This window comes from Pezoporus wallicus, unplaced genomic scaffold, assembly GCF_028554395.1.
Source record: "Pezoporus wallicus isolate ANWC-B61680 ecotype Strahan unplaced genomic scaffold, APGP_CSIRO_Pwel_v1 contig_7904, whole genome shotgun sequence".
NCBI lineage: Eukaryota > Metazoa > Chordata > Aves > Psittaciformes > Psittacidae > Pezoporus > Pezoporus wallicus.
Window position 1 is genome coordinate 72215 of NW_026639904.1, and position 15251 is coordinate 87465.

The 15251-nt window shown below is 37.1% G+C and overlaps 1 protein-coding gene across 1 annotated transcript in view; it reads left to right on the forward strand.

The window, feature by feature from the left end:
• The window catches only part of LOC130603180 (tetratricopeptide repeat protein 29-like), a 78669-nt gene extending 64477 nt beyond the window's left edge, over positions 1 to 14192 (forward strand). The window contains exons 7-8 of the mRNA XM_057416735.1: positions 13914 to 13986; positions 14113 to 14192. Coding sequence (XP_057272718.1) covers positions 13914 to 13986; position 14113 — 74 coding nt within the window. The 3' untranslated portion in view covers positions 14114 to 14192. The remainder of the gene's footprint in view (positions 1 to 13913; positions 13987 to 14112) is intronic.
• Positions 14193 to 15251: the final 1059 nt, after the last annotated feature.

Here is a 15251-nt window from a genome sequence, read left to right on the forward strand (position 1 = left end):
AATTTTTTACTTTATGGTGTCCTCAGCCTGCTGATTTTCCTATTTACTTTCTTTACGTAGTCAAGACCTACATTTAAAAGAACAAAACATAAAAGTACGTAAGTAAAAATTTAACCTTCAATTTATATTATATAACCTTGTATTAAGGCCTTGTCTGCAGATGTCAGGCCTCTTTGCTTTCAAGTTAGTTAAGTAGCATCATTATGCAATTATAAAAAAAAATAAAATCAAAACCAGACAGATATCCTTTTGAGCTTGCTGGTGTGAGCTTTGCATGCAATGAAATACTTAGCGAATGTTCCAAATCCCACCATAGTTATCAGAGTGCATACACCTACACAGATGAAGAAACACCAAGCTAGAAGACCTTTAAAGTTAAAGGATAATGTTGATAGAAGAAGAGAGGGGGTTTTATGAATTGGCTCATTGATTTAGGTCAGGAAATAAAGGTAGAGAAGTCTTGAAAAAATCCTAACATAAAGTGTTAGGGACTTCTGTTAAGGTAGGATTTAATACTTACATAAACAAGATTCTAATATGTGACTGCTACAGTTAGATTATGATCCTAAAAACACAGAGGGTGTTGATTCAAACTTATAAACTAAAAAATGAAGATTCTCAGGCACTCCTTGATGCCTGATTCAGTTTTGGGACAGCAGTTTATGATTCACTTCATAGTTTTTCATGGCATGTTTCAAGACTATTGAGGATCCAGTTATTTGTGCTTTTAATTTCTCTCACCCTCTTTTTTTTCTTTTTTTTTCTTTTTTTTTTTCACTAGTTAACATTTTTAGGAGTGAGGTTCAACCATAATTTTAGTATAGCTGGGGAGAGATGGAATACAAGTGTAGTTTTAAGATTTTTAATTCCCTTGGTGACTTGAGTGAAAGGTAAAAACCTCAGCCTAATATTTTACAGAAAATATATGGCTGTACAAAAAGTGTTTCATTAGAAACACCAGGATTCAGTTGCCACTATTGGAAGAATTCTGTTCTTCAGGTTATTAAAATTGCAACCATTTAATACCAATCCCCCCAGTGGTTAATAAAAAAACTTGAGAAGTTTGACAAAGTTAGGATTCAGTCCGCACCTGAACTACTAATTTGGCAGTGATGCAGCTCACATTAAATTGTTTACACTCACTTTTGGTCAACAACAAACATATTAGCAACCTCAGCAAACATATTATTTGACATATTAAAAAATATTTAGCATTGTCTTCAGAAATTTAGCTGTCCATAAACAGTTTTGGAACTCTTCAAATAAATATCTCACATTTCATAATTCAAACCTCTCTACAAAAATTGCTTTTAAAATGCCAGTAGCTGTAGTCTTTATTTATTTGTAAGTCCTTTGTGCATGTGTGAGTGTAATTAAACTTCAGAATAAGTTATAAGAAAATACTCTGGTTTCTTACAGCATTTCTTAAAAGCTCCCAGGGAACTGAGTTGTAAATACTGCTCTCTGTGACATGTTTTTCCTATAAAATCAGAAAACCAATTTCCTTGTAAATTTGCTTTTTCATATAATTATTAATTGTGATGTTTTTTGCCATTACAGACAATAATGGGAGTGGAAATAGATCTAAAAGATATGTATTTGAGAAGTCTGTATTTTTAATGTCAGTGAATTTACTTAGTGATCTCTAAACTAGCAGCGTCCTAGAAGACTACAGAATGATTTCTGTTTCTGAATTTCACTTAGACATTTAGAATTGTGATTAGTAAGGAAGACCAAAATTCAGAAGTGATTTAGCTACTGTGCAGATGTGCCTCTGTGGATATTCTGGTATGAATCAAGTAACATTACCAATAACATAAGTAACACACCAAAAGGTGACATTCAGTTGTGCTTCAAATCCATCTCTTGGTCTGTTCAAGTCATTTGCATGGCATTTGGTACTGTCTTAACTGATCTTTCCCTTCACACTGTATCCAGCTATTACAAAGAACTAAACTTACCCTTAGTCCTTGTGGAACTTTACAAGAAGGCTGGTTCTGGGATTGTGTTTCTCCAAAAGTGCCTACTTTGGAGAAGATTCAAGCTGTGTTTAAGTCTTACTGTTAACTTATTGTGGACTCCATCCATTTTGTTGAGGTGAGACAGCAATTTTTTGTAGTTTCAGATGCTGAAGAGTGGTCCAAAGGAACAACTTCTCTGTCTGTCCTCTAAGTGTTGATTAAAGGAAATCTGATCTCACAGCCTCACAAGCCAAGTATGGTTACATGTCTTGGCTTGAATTTACACTGTACTAAAACTCTAAGAGTGGCTTCTAATTAGAAATTCCTTGTGGTAAGTCTTTGAATATGCCATCTTATGCCAACATAAGAAGTGGTTTTGGGGAGCATAGTACTTGACTACAAATGATGTGTGTATCGATGATGATTGATCAACATCATTTGTGTCAGTAAAAATAGAAGAGAATATTCCTTTTTTAAAGAGTTATTGCTTATCTCATCTGCACTCAGGAAGGAGTAAAACCATACAGAAATATCAATTATAATGATTAGTGTGCCTATCAATAAGGTGCACAAATTGGTACTTAGATTTGGATTAGTATTAGAAAAATAATCTTGTGAAAGTTTATTTGCATATTAAACAATTATGATAATGAAGAACACTGCTGTTACAACACATGCTTAAAGCTCTTACCCAGAAGTAAAATACACAAAAACTAACGCTGACTTTGGTTTCAATTCTTTCAAGTAAACAAACTTGCAGATAGGTTCAAAATATTTAATTTCTATTGAAATTGAAGTCAGTGACTAGAAAGGGAAAATGTTCGTCGCGGCTTACCCTAAAGGAAGAAATATTGGGCTGATGAAAGCAACCTATAGCGAACGTGAAATAACAGCCAAGTGCTGGCATATTAGGAATGTCTCTTCATAGATGTGCAAGTTTTATTTCACATTGTCCTCACCCTTCTCAATAAGAATGACTGATAGCTTCACTTTGTGATTTCCCCGCTTTTAAGAGTCTATTTTTATTTATTTTTTATGACCAACCTTACACTTGTTAAATGTAATTTTTGCTTTATGTAACATAAAAAAGAGCACATCTGCAGTATGCTGTCCCATGAATTAACAGGAATGACTGGACATAAGACAAAAATCCTTTAAAAACATATGTTCACATTAAATATCTGGGCTATCTCAGTAAAGGAGGTCTTATGGGGTCATTTTTGATGCAGTGCAAGTAAACCATTTCTGCTCTTCTGAAATAGTTTCTTTCAGGTTTATATTGAGCTTGTATAAAGGCACATTACATAAATAAGGGCTTAGTTTGTACATTAGTTGTTTACATCTTGGATTCTCACTAAATCCTTGTTTTTACCAACTTGGTGCTTAAGAGAGATTGATTTCTGCTACACATCTATGGTGTTTATTTTGATATGCCTGGGATTAAAAACAAAATTAACACGCATAATCAATTTTCTTAGAATTAAAAAGGGTGCTTTGGTACCTTTGGCTACATGGTTCTGAAGAAAAAGGAGAGTAAAAGAGATGTGATAATAAAGGGATCGATTTATTCAATCACTGGGCATAAAAACATTAGCCCTGGGAAAGACCCTTCCTCTAAGAGCTTTAGCTGCCCAGTCTCACTTGTGTGGCACAAAATAATTTGCATTTTTAGAGAAATTTCATGTCTTCTGTGAGATCTAGTGAAACATGAATAAATTGCTTTCTTTTCCCCTTTTTCTGATTTTTATAAAGCTGAATCCATTAGGGGCTGAGTCAGACTGTAATGAAAGAAAGGCAACAACTGAGATGATGGAAACCCTGGATTAGATTTCTTAGTAGTCCAAGCCCAGCTGTCATGGCCTACGTGTCAAGTTAGTGCTCTTTGGGGAGGCTTGACAGTACATGTGAATATTTTTTTACCTGCTGTGTTACAACAGGTCTCTAAAGCAGCTAGGAATTAAAGAGAAGCAAAGATTAAGAATTAAATAGAGCCACAGCAAGCAGTTCACCACAGAGGTTTGCAGTCAGACAAGTAAACCTTTTCAGGCCTGCGAGCCCACTGCCATCTGCCTGGCAGGCTTGCATGTGACCCACCATGCCCTCTTTGTGCACACCGAGTTTATATGATTGCTGAAGATGCGTGTAAAGGATGTGGGTGCTCATGTCACTGAGTGCACTGGCCTTGTACTGCTCTAGCAGAGCCTGTCAAATTCACCACAAACCAATGCTCAGTTCAAATAAAGCCTCTATGGATGGCTGGCATTTATATTCTTCCACATTACATACATTCTTAGCTAGTTCATAATATAACAGGTACAATCTAAACAAAATCTAGAAGAAGCCAAAGTACTTTCAAGTTTTATGCCTAATAATTGAATTTGCACACCAGGATCAAATAGCTCTGCTATTGGAAGAAGGGCAAACCTCGAGATCTGTGCCTGTGAAATATACCTTCTTGCTAGAATGAGGTTTTGCTTGGAGATTCTTAAACCTCCAGGTGGGACTGTCTTATTCTAATTTATAGCACGAAATTTTGTCATTCATTTTTGTCACTGGCATTTCAAATAGCAGCAAATGTAACTGAAATGGTGTCTTCTCCTTTGGCTGATGCCTTTGTAAGGGACTGAACTGAGAGTCAAACTGTCCCCTAACAGTCTAACTTATGGCAGCAACACAGAAATAACCCCGTTTCATTATTCCCCTTCCATCATGGCTGGGGGGAAAGGTACAAAAGAAACCAAATCCTTGCTCTCCTACCCTCAGGCCTAGAAGTCCATGCCCTCCTTCAGTCTCAAGTCTCTGCCATACTGGAAGTATCCAGTGGTGTCTCTCATCTCACCCTTGTCACTGCAGTCAAGGAATACAGTGGCAGAGCAACATCTTTTACTTTATGAAAATATTTGTTTGCCTAGTAGATGTTTCCAAGCTCTGCTGGTCCTAGAGCAATGTGATTGATATGGCATAGTTCAAAGTGAATTTAAAATTACTGAAGTCAAATGTTTTCTTAAAAGGCCTATTTTGAAGCAATTTGGCTAAGCTGACATAACAACACTGACTTCACTGAAGCTGCATTGGTTGCATCACTTGAGGGTAGGGCTCAGATTAGCCAAAGCAACTATTTTCAAATTCTAGCTTCTACTGGCATGTTCTTAGAAGTCTCTGTAGTTTTATAACTTTCTGAAGTTACTCACAAGTTGTATGCTGACTGCTAATAAAACAGAAAATCCATTTCCATTTTTCAGTGTAACCTTTTGTGAATCCATTTCTCATTAAAAGAAGTGGATGACTGGCCTGAAAGATAGAGTTCTCAACTGTGAAGACAGAAGAAGAGTAGTGGCCTTTCAAGTTGTCCCATGTTGTCTGGAAGAACATGGGCATAAATCCAAAAGCTAAGAGGGAGAAACCCAATACTCAATATTACTCTGCCCAGCAAAAGTATTGTTCCCAATGCCTGGAGAAGAAAAGTAGGTCTGATCTCATTATGTTGGTAAAATCAGCAAAGAAAACTGAGACAAAGAAGCTTCTCTGAAGTGCCTGTGAGAGAAGTATCTCACAGCATTGTATTCATGTCACCACATGTGAATCCAGGATTCACATGGTTCCTGAAACCAGGACCTTCATTCCCAGCAGCTGTTTTTTCTTGATTGTTTTTTTAACTGAGAAGTAGGACTGCTTTGCATCTATTTTAGAGAAGGACCTTAGCTGCTACAGAGAATGATATTCTCCCCAGAAAACCTTAGTCACGAGAAAATTGATACTTCCATAAGGGATTGTGTGTCTTCTTTTAAAGAACACAATCTTCCAGATTTTTCCCCTACACCTCCTTAGCCAGAGAGGATGCACTCATGCCTAAGGTGCATTAGAACATGTAAAGCTAAAGTCAGGTAAGGAGAAAAAAGTCTCCCTGGGATCCTTTTTCTTTGTGTAGCAGATGCCTTGCTGGATTTTCTCAGCTTTACTGACATCAATTTCTGTACCCAGAAAGAGACCTTTGGCTAAGCTCTTGGAAGGCAGTTTCCCAGGCAAAAAAAAAAAAATGCATTATAGAAGCCTCGATGATAAACAGTTTGTGAGCCACCAGGCAGGGTAGTCACTGAAGATGCTGAAATAAAGAAGTTTCAACCATGAAGAAGTACTCTTACATAGAATTATAGAAGAGTAGGCAAGCCTTTAGAAGACAGGAAACAGCAGAGCCAAACCAGAACATAAAGAATGAGTTCTGCAGAGCAAGAAACTCTCAATAAAATAACATACAGCACTCATGTCAAAATAGGGAGATTAAGGAAAATGAGTTAAAATCAGGTATGCATCTAATCAGAGCAGTTTGATACTATATTTGAACCACAGTATGCTAATGAAATATAATTAAGTAAGAGGAATTGTTTAAATAATCATTCCAGCTTTCCCTCCCTTTGGGACACCTTTGAGAGACCTGGATTTCAGAGAAAGGGGTATAAGCACTCTCTGATAGCCAGATCCTTTGAAGACACATCAAGCTGCATATTCAGAAAAAAGATCACACATTACCAGTAACTTAAATATGAAGTTCCTCTGTTCAGTGACATATTTTGCTCAATGGATACAAAGTGGAGTTTGCAAAATGCAATTATGAACTGTCCTGCTATTCTATCTTGCAGGTTTTAACTGTGCCTTTATAGCAGTACTTAACAGAATTAATGCATGTTATGAGTAAAGGATAAGATATGAGGTTTTATGTGTAGCCATGTAAAAATGTCGCATAATAAGTGCATAAACTAGGTTCTCAAACAGACTATTTAAAAGTTTTACAGGACAAGGACTGTAGTGATTTGAGGAAAGACGGCAAGATTTTTTCAGGTAACTGGCTTGGGCACCAGTTGGTCTTAGAATCATTGCTATGTCTGAAATCTGTGTTTTCACATCTACTGTACTGTAATTATTTACTGAGCACCTGATATACCTTGCTTTGGTTTAAAATGAATGTAGCAATAATAATTCTGCACACAAATTGAAACCAAATATTCTGCTTCTGTTATGATCATTATGTTGTCTGAAACATCAGTCCACTTACTGCTTCTTTATGCTTTGCAATGAGTTTATATTTTACTCATGATTATAAAACAGTGTTAAAAACTTCTGTGCTTACATCATTCAAATACACACATTTTTGTAAATGCCTATAGTAATATCTTTTGGCAAAAGTTCTCCAGGACTATAAAATACCACATTCTGTGAGCAAGGTAAAGATTTCCTTTTGTAAGGATTTCTAACTAGCTTTTGGGCTCAATCTTTAATAACTCATGGGTCTCAGCACATACAGAGGTAGTGGAAGTGTTTTTATACTCTTTGTATGTTTTCCTCACCAGCTCCTCAGGGTAGCCAAGGGTGAATTTGGCATCTACCACAAGAGTGAGCAGCACCCCTTTTGCTCAGAACTTTGTAAGTTCCCCTAGGGCTTGTCCTGTCCTTAGGAGAGAGAAAGTAGGTTCCAGTTGTGATATTTATTCTGCCTCTGTGGGGGAGGGTGAAGGGAAAGAAACCCTTCTGGGCCATCTGGGAATTCTCCTCTGCACTGTGGAAGCCTTGATTAACCAGCTGGGCAGGCACTCATCCTGCTTTATGTTGCTGGAAAATTTTGCTTTGACTGAGAAAGTTTAGAATCATAGAATCATAGAATAGTTAGGGTTGGAAAGGACCTTGAGATCATCTAGTCCCAAACCCCCTGCCATGGGCAGGGACACTTCCCACTAAACCATGTCACCCAAGGCTCTGTCCAACCTGGACTTGAACACCACCAGGGATGGAGCATTCACAGCTTCCTTGGGCAACCCATTCCAGTGCCTCCCCACCCTTACAGTGAAGAGCTTCTTCCTTATGTCCAATCTAAACTTCCCCTGTTTAAGTTTTAACCCATTTCAAGATACTGAATCAGAAACATTGTTTCCTTAATTTCTCCCTAGCTTCAGTTGGAGTAGAGCGAGAGATGAGATGCTGTGTTGAAACTTTAAACTGATAGTTTGGATTTCATAAAAAAATTGTTGACAGTAAAGGTAAAACTATAAGCTAAAAACTGGCTGGTGTTTTGTTTAGGTTTCTTCATGTTCAAAGTGATCTTCTTGATGACTGTTTTGAAAGCTGATTTTTCTGTGTCACCAAAATTTGTGTAGAATTTTTGTGATCCCTAACTTCCAGATACACAAAAGACACAGTGTCATATTTTGGCCTTGAGACCTTTTTTCTACCTACAGTCAACAATCTGACATGATAGAACAGTTAAAATTGATGTTCAAGAAATATTTTGTGCAAAAGATGCTGCTGTACTACATTGTCAGATGAGTGTATAATTTTCACAATGAACAGAACTGAAAGATGTAAGATCAAGAGAGATTTCCATTGAACAAATGTCTGGCACATGCCCAAACTCTGTGAGAGAGGAAGATTAACTTGTCTGAGGACTGCTGAATATGAATAAGTAAACAATAGAAGTTATTAGGCAGGGAAAAACTCATATTCCCATTAGGTTTTCTCATCCAAACCAGAAAAATCTTGCACTTTCCTTATAGTGCCATAGTTGAGTAAGCTCTTTAAAAGCATGCAAAATAAATTCTGCTTCTCATTCATAAACTTACCCATCTGTGAAGCCTTTATTCAGAGAAACATACCTGCTCAAATGCTTGCTGCAGTTCATTAAAGACTCCCATTTGTACTCATAAAGACTCATTCATTGCCCTGAATAATATATATGATACACTGAAAAAGAACCAACTCTTACTTTTACAATCCAAATTAAACAACTTTGTCTAATAAAAGAAGTGCTGTCTCATTTCTAACTAGGCCATAAGCCCTAAGGGTGTTGTAGGTGTGCATTTATTTGTTTATTAATTTTTGCCACATTGTCCTGCAAGGATCTGAAAGCTAAGTGAACCCAGCTGACTAAATTGTTTCTTTTCTTTTCTGCCTGCTTAGAAAGACTGAAGCAAGCATGGGAACAATTGTACTGGAACAAATACTCACCTGTAAACTTCTTCTAAAATGCAATTGGGTGATCTCCTGTCCTTTCCTTGGTTCCACCTTCTAACCTGTCTAATCTTGAGAGTTCATCTCTATTATATGTGGCTCTTACAAATGCCCATGATTAATAACTATTGTGATTCATTAGCCTGTGTTGTTGGTATTGTTTTCCCAATGGGAGCATTTGCTATCTAGGGATAGCCCATGATTACTCTGCCATGTGGAACAGTAAGATGCTTTCAATCTAATGTGCTGTCCACATTTTAGCATAAAATAATATTAAGGCATCCACATAATGGAACCGTCTGAAGATCCATTTTATTAAGCACTGAAAGAAAATGTGCGTGTGTTTGTATGTGCAAGGGAAATATAATCAGCAAATCTTTTTCACCGGAGACATGATTTCAGTAAGCATTTCACATAAAGACACAGCTATTTTGAAGTATAGTTCTTCGGATATGAGGTTGAAAAAATATAGCAAAAAACTTGCCTGGTACAATTAACTTATTCAAATTATATACACCCTATTCAAAATAGGACAAATAAGAAGCAGAGGTAGGGTTATTGCGTTTATTCCATTTTGAGAGTATTTATTTTAAATGCAATCTACTTTCAAGTACAAAGCTGTAGTGCTCTTAAAAGATTACTGTTTCAAGTTACTTCACCTACCTTAACAGAGCATGTAACCTTTTTACATTATATGATCAACTTTTTGACAGTGCAGGGCCAGCACAGCTAATGGAATAATAGCCTGCAGGGTCCAGCTAAATGATATACGAATATAATCAACCTTTGTGATGACTATTCAAAAGTAATCCCTTTAGCTTTCAACTGCAACATATATTTCAACCAGGCAAAGCCATATGAAGAAAATCTCTGCAGACTCCACTGATACAATATGGCCTTCATATTCCCACAGTGTGTTTGCTGCTTACAGTGAGTTTTAAATTTAAGGTAATGGCTACTGTGTATTCATGTGAGCATAGAACAATACCTTTGATTTGTTGGAGAAATGTTACATTAGCTACCAAGGGCCCTATTCAGTAAACTTTGACACAACCCTTATATATGGTTTACTGCTTATTCTAAATGGAATATGCCTGATAAAAATGCTTTGCATGGCCAAATTGTACAAATTCATTAATCTTTATATTCATAAAACCTTGAAGTTCAACTGCCTCCATTCCAAGCAAACCTAGTCAGGATACATGGATAAACATGTAGGCCCAATCTGCTTTTCAAAAAGCTTTGCATCAATTTTCATTTGTCAAGACAGAAAAAAACGTAGGAAGATCTTCTACGAGTGTGGGACATGCATGTTGTTGGCAGTCATATTATTTTCTGCTGTACCTTTATTACTACTTCATTACATCGTTCTACAGATTATATAACTAAAACCGTTTGCATGACCTTTAAAAATGCAAGTTAATTTTTAAACTACAATAATGGATTATATCTCATCAGCTGCATTACACCAACATGACAATCTAGCATGCCCTACTAAATCATGGGGAGGATATAAAGAATATGGTGAGATAGTCTTGCTTTCTCTCTCTCCCTCTTGTGACAAAACTACAGTATTGGCTGACAGTGGAATTAGCTGTATTAAAGGAAAATAGACTAACAGTAACGAAAACACTGCATTGTCTTATATTAATACTTATATATGTACAACATAGTAAGAGTTCACTCACGTTAACAGCAGTTGCAAATATGGTCTTGCTTGCATATGTGTACCTAAATACACGTGAAAACGTAACAGCACTGTTGCTGTCTTTTGTTTGAGGTATTGTATTAGAGGATTTTATGCCACTTAATCCAGTTATCTATAGTGGTAGAGTAGGAGAGGTACAGACTTTTCTTTTGTTTGCCATGTTACTTCTTGAGCCTGCAGAAAATTAGGGCATTCCTGCAGCATCCTGCAGCAGGGAGTTCTAAGGATGAGTTAGCCACGCACAAAGAAGCCCTTCCTTTGACTCCAAGCTCACCTCCTGCTGCTTTCAGTATATCCTACCTCATTCTTTTATTGCAAGAGACAGTGAAAAATGGTTTCTGGGTCACCTCCTGCATGCTACTCTCATTCTTAACTTTTGTTATCTCCTCAAAATACTACCTTTCTTTTTTTTCCAAAGCAATTTCAGCTCCCAAAACAATAGTCCTCTTATGATCTTTCATCAGTTCATGAAGCTTTTCAGTGGAGTTCTTGTTTAATAGAGTCCAACAAACTCTGAACAATTAAAAACCTGGATTTGAATGCTTTCCCATCACATGGGCCTGCAAGCTCAGGAACACGAGCATTGCCTGTTTCATGTCATTTAGAATCTTTTGAGAGAATGGTGCCAAAAATTCCTGCCCTCTCTGGAGTTAGTGATCATTCTAGCTTCTGTCTTTGTAGGTGCAGCTTTCATTCTCCTGTATGACTTCTCACTGATTATATTTTGTAAAGGACTAGCAGCTCTGCTTAGCCTTCTCCCAGGAACATAATGGAATAATGAGATTTTTAGGAGTGAAACACTCTTTAGACAGACACATGTAAACAGCAAGAAGAGAGATGCCAATTCTAGCTGCACTGAAAATTCAGCCAGACAATTTTAATTATATTTTATCAACAGCAGTGATAATGTGTCAGGAACATCCTATTATGATAAATTATATTTGCATACTATTAATACATATTAATGTTTATCTCTGCATTTTGCCCAACACAATATGATAGAAGAAGAATGCTTGATGGTGTGATCTGTGGTGGTATGTATGTATTATCATTATGAATATGAGATGCTTTTATTGTTCCTAGATAGCACACACCAAAAAAATGCCAAGAAAACATTTATGGTCCAGTATTCCATCAGTTATCCTTGATACGCTTAATATTTGCTGGGAGGGTAGAAGTGTTAGTCAGACAATAATAGCTTGGTGTCCAAGTGTGAAGGCAAAAGGCCAAAAGGTGCATAAAAAAAGCAATTTATGCTATAATTCCCCATCATGTACACATCCCCACCATTTTTGCATGTGTCAGTGTATGTAAGATACGTTGCTGTCAGAGTCACACTTTTATGTGTATTTACTTGCAAATATGCATGTTACTACACAAACGTAATCACATTTTGGGCTTGAGTCACCCATTTGTCTTGTACCACTTTTCCAACAATAATCTTCCACTGGAAAGAGCAATAATGCTGCCCTGGTTTAAAGCTGGGTAGGGCAACATAATTCAGACCCTTTGTTAGCACCTTGGAATTGCATGAGGCTCTCAGCTGCTTCACAGTGTTTGAGTTCCTAAGCCAAACTGAGAAGTTATAGACTCTGCAGCTGTGAGCAGACTGCCTTGAATTCAACTAGGTTTTGTTAGGTTTTTTGCTTAGACGTGGTCTGTTAGTAAAGGAATTTCCATTGATGTACTTCAAGCCTGGTTTCAGAAAATGTTACCTGGAATAACTACATTGCTAAATACACAGTAAATCCCTAACATACATGTTGCCTTCATACAAAATAAGACTTCATATCACAGCTTACAGTAATTCTCAGATGTTGTTCATAGTTTTACTTGTCTTATTCTTACTTGCATACAACTACAGATGAAGTCCTAGTTAGCCATTTTGCTTAATAAAAACCTATGATATGATGAAATGTGAATTTTATTGAGTATTGAGTGGTCCAGTAGTTTGTATCTGTTCCAAACATTGCATCAGCAGAGACACTGCTTTGAACATTACTTTTCATCTCCACCAGAACTGGATTAATATATTTATTTTGGACATTAAATTAGGATATTATAAGTACCACTGGTATTGCTGTGGCTGAAAGAAAGAGTCCACTTTTAGGCAGCACAGTACAAAGAGGTGTGACAAATTAAGGGGGATCCAGCCAAGGATTGTCCAGATAAAACTTGTCTACAAAACACAAGTTCCTTTCAAATATTGAAGAGACTGAATCTTCAATTCAAATATTGAAGAGACCTCAAAAAGAGATCAGAGGAAGGGAAATAGTCTCTCAAGCTATAAGGAGTTGTTATAAAAGAGGATGACATTCCTCTGCTCTTCATGTCTACCAAAGGTAGAAAAAGACAAAAATCAGCTTAATTTGCAATAAATATTTATCTTGAGTATCAGGGAAGAAACTGAGCTACAAGATTGTGAAGCACTGGAATGTAGAGATTAGGGGTGTTGTGAAACAACCTTCGACAGAAGCCTTTTGGAATAGGTTTGACAAATACATGTCAGGGATGGACTAGATATATGTACACTTTCTTCATTTGAGGAGGTGACCCACATCAGTAGCTCCCAAAATAGGAAACCATCCCCCAGAGAGGGGGGAGGTTGTAACTAGGCAGAGAGAGACTTGCTGGACAGACACTGAGAACAGAGCAGAAAGTGCAGCTAGGAGGTGGCAGTTTAGCGCAGAGATGGAGCAAGGAAGGAACAAGGCTGAGCATCACAGATCACTGGAGCAAAGGAAATGCATGGCTGCCCAAAGCTGCAGTTAAGCCATTGCCTCCCAGCCACTGGCTTTTTTGATTACATCCTGTTAGGAGGACCCTGCTGAGAGGTAGCAGCATCACTTATCCAACCTCCTCACTCTCCTTTTGCTTTTGGCACTGCTTGCTTCTTCCCCTGGATAGTTTTCTTACTGCCTGCCATCTTTCAGTGCTGTCTTCTCCTATATGCATCTTCTTTGTTGGCTCCTCAGCTGGTCCCACCTGGAACTATCCTGCAAAACTGGCCTGGTTGAGAGCAGCTTCACAGGAGTGCAAGAAATAAGAACAGAAAACCCTATAATTTCTGTATTCTAAGATTATGACTTTTGTGGCTCACCTCTGTATTGTCTTAGATTCCTTCTTCTGTGACTTTTTACTGTATTGCACTTTTCAAATAAACCTTACAGGCTTTTTTACCATTAAGAATGTTGTGAGTCTAAAGCATTAATGCACTTCTTTTCTTTTTTTTTCTTTTTTAATAACAGAACCTGATAAAGAAACAAGTGCTTCAGAGCCCTGTGAGCCTCTTCCAGAGACACCAGATCTAGATCTTTCATGGTACAGTATTTGCTGTTAATCCATAGCCTTAACCAGATGCTGAACCCAAATATAAAATATGTGGATATCAAAGTGTATATATACTTACAACATTTACTGTTTTTTATTTGCTGTTTTTCATTATAGAAGATGCCTGCTTACTTACAGAGAAGCTAGTAATGAGTACAGGAAGATCACTGAAGAGTCATGCAACCAAGTAGGAATTTTGCTAGGAGTTTTGTCATTTAAATGGAAGCACAGTGTTACAGTATAAATATCTGAGAGCTGGAAGTTCTTTTATGACTGAAATGTGGCTTCAATGTGTATTGCATGTTTTTAATCAAAAATAGCTGGTGTCATTGAAATAAATACAAAAGAAAAAGAGTAATACAGAATAAAAACTTTTCATGTTGTGCCCCAAATGCTTATTGCCTTTCAAAGCGTCAAGATCCTCCTGTTAAGATAATAAACGTACTTTATGCCTACTGAGTGGGAATCCAAGATGCACAATACCTTGTAAGATCAGGTTCTGAACGTGCCTGGAGAGTTTTCGTTAAACGCCAAATTATTGTCCCTTTCAGAAAAAAACAACTACAAGCTTGACACCTTATTCATAGGGCTATCAGTGATTTTAGCAGCTGTGCTTAACAGTTGCTGTTCAACTGTAGCTTAAATAGAGTAGATCCAACATGGGTGGCACATTATGATGCGATTTTTACCTAATCTATAACGCAGGTTGGACCCAAAGCACAACTGTTTGTTTAAAATCTGGTTGAGTACGCTCATGAAAGTGTTGAAAGCCTGTACAATCAAAGCATTTGAAATGTCATTGACTGTCTCAAGTGCAATGTTAATCTACAGGCACAGCTGAAATAACTGTATTTAACAATGAAAGTACATCTGGTAGAATACCTGTACATCACATTTTCAAAAGTGAACACGAAATTTCCCTTTGAGCAAAGCCTGTGTTCATTCACACAATCAGGTAAAAAAAATCTGCTTCAATTCTTTCTAATAAATAATCTGAAGCACTGATTTTGGAGTGTGTGTAGAGAATTGTCTCCCATTTCAAGCTGATGAAATTCTTGACTGTGGATTCCCCATACAATCCACAGCAGTCAGACTCCTGTTGTCTTCACAGTCCTCAGAAGGCATTTTCCAGCTGCCATTGCTATTGGTCCAAAGAAAAGTTAGAGGACAGAAGATGGAGGTTATCACTTTGCAAAATACATGTAAAAGCAGGATTTAGAACCTTTAACTTTTATCTGGTGCAAGCTTTCATAATT